The sequence below is a fragment of the Pecten maximus genome, unplaced genomic scaffold (assembly GCF_902652985.1).
Source record: "Pecten maximus unplaced genomic scaffold, xPecMax1.1, whole genome shotgun sequence".
Taxonomy (NCBI): Eukaryota; Metazoa; Mollusca; class Bivalvia; order Pectinida; family Pectinidae; genus Pecten; species Pecten maximus.
In genome coordinates, this window is record NW_022981613.1 from 18,468 (window position 1) to 24,807 (window position 6,340).

At 35.0% G+C, this 6,340-nt stretch overlaps 1 protein-coding gene across 1 annotated transcript; it reads left to right on the top strand.

Annotated features, from left to right (window-relative positions):
• The first annotated feature begins 1,440 nt into the window (after positions 1-1,440).
• LOC117320158 (toll-like receptor 2 type-1) lies at positions 1,441-5,873 on the top strand. Its single transcript, XM_033874822.1, has 2 exons — positions 1,441-1,504; positions 3,387-5,873. The coding sequence occupies exons 1-2, from the start codon at positions 1,447-1,449 to the stop codon at positions 5,807-5,809; spliced, it is 2,481 nt and encodes an 826-aa protein (XP_033730713.1). The 5' UTR covers positions 1,441-1,446; the 3' UTR covers positions 5,810-5,873.
• The last annotated feature ends 467 nt before the right edge of the window (positions 5,874-6,340 follow it).

Consider the following 6,340-nt stretch of genomic DNA (forward strand, 5'->3'; position numbering starts at 1 on the left):
TTCTATAAAAGACAAGGTAGTTTCCACATTACAATACATCACTGACACATGTACATGTACAGCACTAGACTAAGAACACCATCAAAATTTGTTCATACTGAATTTGTACCCGTGACACATGTACATGTTTTTTTTATTATTTTGTTCTCAATTGTTGGACAGTTTCTACGCTGTGGCAGCTCGTGTGTTATCCAGGACGTGGAGAAAAGAGAAATGCGCTCTTTTTGTAAGACTAAGGTAAATGAAATTATAGTTATTTCCTTTTCTGCATCATACTACATCAAGATAAAAAATAAAGGTAAATTCATCTGAGGTAGACTATACTCCCTCTCACAGCATCCCGACCCATATACAGCCTAAGTAGGTCAATGCTGAAAAGCTGATCCAGCGCACACATTCGCCTTCATGGTAGAATCGCACATTTAATCATCGTTCATGCATCGTGTATACTTCATGCGCACAGCACATCATGTAACGTCATGCAACCCCACAAGTTAACAATGGTCATTTGACCTTTGGCGCTTAAAATCTTCGGTTTAATAATGATCGTGTTAATAGCACTTTCTTAAAATGGGTTTTTAGCCAAATTTTGCTGGTGTGGAGTTTCGTCATTTCAAAAAATTGTCTTCTCAAACTAACCTATTAAGCTAAATAGTCAAGTAAAATTGTATGCATTGCAACAAATGATGAGGTTAAATATTGTCCAACACATAGATTAATGAAAGCCCGTACAGGTAAGAAAGAGAATCAATTGGAAACGTCAAAATATCAAAACAAACAGAATTTTCCAATTTGAATGATAATAATAATTTGAAGATATATGCAATATGGTACCGATAAAACAGCCAAGTGGTTGAGATGTCCTGACATTTTATCACAAGCTTCCCACCTCTGGGTTGCGAGTACTGACCGTAGGCCAGTGTGTTTTGGCTTTCAACCTCGAAAACTATGTATGTTTTTTATTGATCCTGGCTGTTTATAGGATATTAAACAAGAAAAAATTAGCCAGCGATATTATGTAGTATGTATTAGTTGGCTAGTTGGTTAACTGGATTTGTATCTCCTAACTCGGTGGAACGCCAATGTTTATTTATAATACTAGGTGATATACGTTTCTTTTGAAAGTAGGCAAAATGGTCATTATTCAAATCATATATTTTTGTTATCAAGGCCTAAAAGAACAAAACTTTCCCAGTGACGTGTCAATTATAAAGTGTCGCCTACACTTTTTCTATATCCATGATTCATACGACGAAATTGATTGTGTATGAATTGAATTCTTAATTGTAGATACACACATATTAAATGTCTGCAATGACTGCATTTAAATAGATTTCCTTATGCGTGCCATCCTTGTACACGTTGTATACGATAATTATTCATTCATAGCGGTACTACAGCCTTGGCTACGTAATTAATGCACTTCCTGATTTATGGAGACACAAAATGGCGGACAACATGATCGTACTGGTATTCTCTGTACTGTGGACATTACGTTATTCAGGTAAGCCATAATGATAAGTAAATACCAAGTATGAGTATGTCTTTGTTTTTCTGACATTTTCATTTTGAATATTTCTACTTAGTAGTATTATGTGGCGTTTGGTTGTTTGTATGTGTATTTCAGTGCATGCTCAAACATCTTCCTGTTTGTATGTTTGTGTCTGTCGTAGAACCTCCCTCTTTATTTTTTAACCAAACAAAGATTAATGGCCTTTCATGGTTCGGACACTGTGGTCAGCCCCTAGGACAATACGTGTCAGCATACAGGAGGGATCTGTAATAACGGTCTCAAGCTAGATCTACTAATGGTTTTCTTTATATATATATATATATATATATCTCCCAGAGTGTGTATTATACCATATAATATTTTATATTATTATATATATAGAGGTTACACAACGAGTGATTGTTGCATATGGAATTTATTTCACACGAGTAAGTTGTTTTTTAAAAGTTACAAAAGACACGAGCTTTAGCGAGTGCCTTTTGCAACTTTTGAAAAATAACTTACGAGTGTGAAATAAATTCCATGTTTCTATCACAATAATATCGGCTCGAATCAAAGGGAAACGTGGCCAAGTATAATTTCGCGTATCCCTCAAATGTATATAAATCAATTAATGAGTTTGAGACTTACATAAACGAAAATAATGTGCTATATTAAAAAGTCAACGTGAATGTTTAAAGCTGAGAAACTGTAAAATTATATTCATCTCTTGATCTACAAAAAGGTGTACTTTATTTCAAACAAAGTGTTGTTTTTCTGGTATGATAATTCGGTATACATATATATCATCTCAGACCAAATCGAAGGGTATTTATCAATGAACAAACAATTCTATACATATACATGTATGTACATACGCAATATCACGTATGACATGATAAATACATAGATGAACATGAAATTAAATATCATAGGGAATCAAAATCAAGCAGTTTATATCACGTGAGAAACTTATAGCATACGTGATGACTGTAAGCAGATCGATACCTTCCCTGACTTTAAAATCCATTTAAAACTCCAGAAGAGTTTTTTGTCAATAGAGTCAGTGAACATTTTCTTTGCAGTTTCATATGAATTATATAATGAAGTCTTAACTAAGAAATCTCGGTTTCTAGAATGAATTTAATCAACATGTGTATATGAGGCTACTCATTCAATCGGCATGTTAATACCTGACTTGAACAAAAAACGATTTCTGCAAATGACAGAAAGGGAGATAACCAGGAGTTTTCCAACTATAAGCATATCATCTGATTTAGTAATGTCAGTATATTTTCAATTGTATTCATAGTTTTTTTTTATTCAAACAATATTTGTGAGCAGATCTATAGCAACAAACGATTGCACACCAAGCTATCCAAGCAATGGTTGCTAGTAATAATAAACGAACATAAGATAATTAGTTACAATTGATCATGATCATGTTTAATTTTTTTTGTCAGTCCTTAAAAGTTCACTTAATGAAATATGTTCTTACGTCAGTGATATTATTCTCCATGCGGTTCAATTAAACAACCCACACTTATTTTTTGTACAAAAGAATGTTTTAAACGACCCACTAACTAGTCGAGTTTGACGAGTAGTGTTAGACATATCTACATGAATAATTGCATAGTCTTCCTTATGTCCAAAACATGTGTATGAACAGTTGCCATCCATATCGACTGGTGGTCCGATCCTAAATATACAACACTGATTTTCATGTAGGATTGCGTTTCGTAAATTCCATTAATATGCGTGTCAAATAGCTCGATCTCGTTATCGAGTACTTCCTGCAATCTGAGTCTTAATTTTGTTATAATTTAAACCTTTTGATCCTTTTAATATGTAAAAATAAATTTTGCTAAAAGTTACATTTTTTTTATTATTTTAGATGCGTTTGCGGTTTGCTGCAATATCACAAGAATACAAGGAGAGAGTCACGTGACTTGTTCAGGGTGTCGTCTGCTCTCTGTACCCATGGATTTACCGACAAGCACAACTGTGTTGAATCTAGGTGACAACAATCTGAACATTCTCCAGCGAGACTCGTTTCCAAAGCTACCGCTATTAAAGATCTTGTATCTTCAAAGAAACCGACTAGTTAGTATCTTGTCCGGAACATTCGACAACCTTCGGAATATTGAGAATCTTGATCTCTCAGACAACGAACTTGACCACCTCTCATTGGATTCCAGCATATTTGAAAATCTTAAAAATCTTAAATCATTAAAAATGCACAGAAACAATTTTTATGCGAAGAAAGTGTATCCCGAGTATGCTATTTCCACTATATCAAATCTTGAAATTCTATTCCTAGATATTTTCGAAGGCTTTTCTTTTGGTGATGGGTTTTTAAACCTGACTCGGCTGCAAAAGATATATCTTTCTTCTTCAGGGCCGGGTGGCGTGTCTTTATTTAATACATCATTTAAAGGCCTAAAGCGATCAAATATAACAGAACTAAGTATCACTGCATATATCAAAATTATCGAGACAAATTTTCTATATCCATTCACCGAACTTAAGGCATTAAAATTAGAAACTGGTTATCAGCCAATGACTATCCATGATGCTCTTCTGGGACTGTACGGGATAAAAGGAAGAGAAATGGATTCATTGTCACTTAAAGGATTCCAAGAACGATTCACGAAAGGTGTAACTCTGTTGAAAGCTGATTTGGTTTACCTTGGATCCATATGTGTCAAGAAACTGTTTTTAGTAGCAGATGGTATTACAGCCATAGGGACTGAGGGTGTAACAGCCTGGGTAACTAGGACATGCATTGAGGTATTAGATGTTTCTTGGAATATGTTCCACATCCCAGGCTCGCTTACTCTGTTGGTACTTTTTTCGTCCCTAACTCACCTTTTCGCTACATACTCTGAAAACACTCGCTTCAGAAAGAGAAGCATATTAGCTGCCAGTGAACACACCATTTTCCTCCCAAGAAATCTTCTTTATATCAACATAGCTCACAGCAGAATGTCAGGACCTTTGATCAATATTACCATAGGAGGACATAACAGTCTCCAGGTATTGAATATAAGCTCTTCCGTTCGGTTTCCATATTGTTCCTTTGCAGTTATCAAAGGTCTTGTCCATTTGAAGGAGTTCGACATGTCTGGTGTCGACTGTTCAGAAATAAATCGTAATATGTTCTCGGAGTTTCCTAATATATCGCGACTCACTGCAAGACAATGTGATCTCAAAAAAGTCATCGCTTTTAACACCCCCTCAATATTCAAAGGGCTTCATAATCTTTCTTTCGTCGATATATCCTCAAATGATCTTGATAGTCTAAACATAAGCTTATTTGCTGATCAGAAAGAATCTCTCAACTCTTTAACTCTTTCTAGAAATTATTTTGATCGAATTCCTACGCAGTTGCTTACGAAGTTAACAGTTCTGGAAAGACTTGATATGAGTAATAACCTCATATCGACTTTAAAGGAACCCGAATATACTTTATTGGAAGAATTGAACACCAAATCAGGAAAAATGCAAATTGCTCTATTTGGGAATCCATTGGTATGTAGCTGTGATAATTTGGACTTCCTCTCGTGGCTAGAAACAACACAGGCTGTATATAAAAAGCTCGATCTGATGTGTTCAACTCCAGAGGGCAACCAAATTAAGATCGGAGAATTCCTTGATTCGTTTGATCAGTTCAAGGAAGATTGTGTTTCTCAAACATGGCTTATAATTTCTATTACTCTGACCGTGCTTTTCTTTGTGTTAGGTTTCCTTTCTCGAGAGGCTTGGCGACGCAGTGTGTGGTTACGAGTGGTGTGTCGGCAACCGGTAAAACATGCATCATATACAAGTGACATATATATATGTTATTGCAACGAAGATTCCGGTTGGGTAGCAAAAACATTAATTCCGTGGTTGGACGAGAAAGAAATTGAATATTTGTTTGAAGATAAAAGCTTTCAGCCTGGCCGAGACATCGCTGATAACATTATGGACGCTATAGATTGTTCACGTCAAACTGTATTTGTTGTGAGCTGTTCTTTTTTAGAACAGGAATGGACAACGTTTACTTTGAGATTAACAAATGAATATTCTTTTCGCGATGGGCGAGAGAACATGAACATACTTATTTTGTTAAACGATATAAAAAAGAGCGAGTTTCCAAAACTCGTCCGGACGAACTGGGATATGATACGTCCTTTACGTTGGCCAAACGAAAATAATACACCACCAGAAAAACTAACTTCAGTTCAGGATCGGTTTTGGGAAAGATTGTCAAAACGCATTCGACGAGGAAAGGACCACTTTATGCCTGCACACGTATCAGAGTCCACCTTATAAATGTGCTTTAATATTTAAATATTTTCCAATGTATATTGCAGTTGAAGTAAAATGTGGCAAAATCTGTACGTTTCGATGGACCTTTTTTTTTTTTTTTTTGCCATATGGTTTTAAACCCATTTTGATCGTTGTGCATGTATGCCTTTACTCCTTTACTGTGGTAGCATTTTCTTGCTGTGAATAGGTGAGAATAATTTACAGGAATCTATATGAAGGTACAGTACATTTTAAAATCAGGTAATATCAGAATATACATATATTTGTGGAAGACATTATTTCCTCTTTCGACCATAAACTGTTGTCATTTTTATGACCAGTGTTTTGGATATACACTAAATCGGTTATTATATATATATATATATATATAAGGGTCAAAGAAGTAATATGAACAGTATAATCCAGATAACACTGGATCCTCACATAAATGTATGAAGGATACGAATTACTTGTAATGATTATATGGGGCAAAGAAGTAATTCAAACAGTGTAAACAATAAAGTTTGTTAAATTTTCGAGGCAATCCGCCCCTTT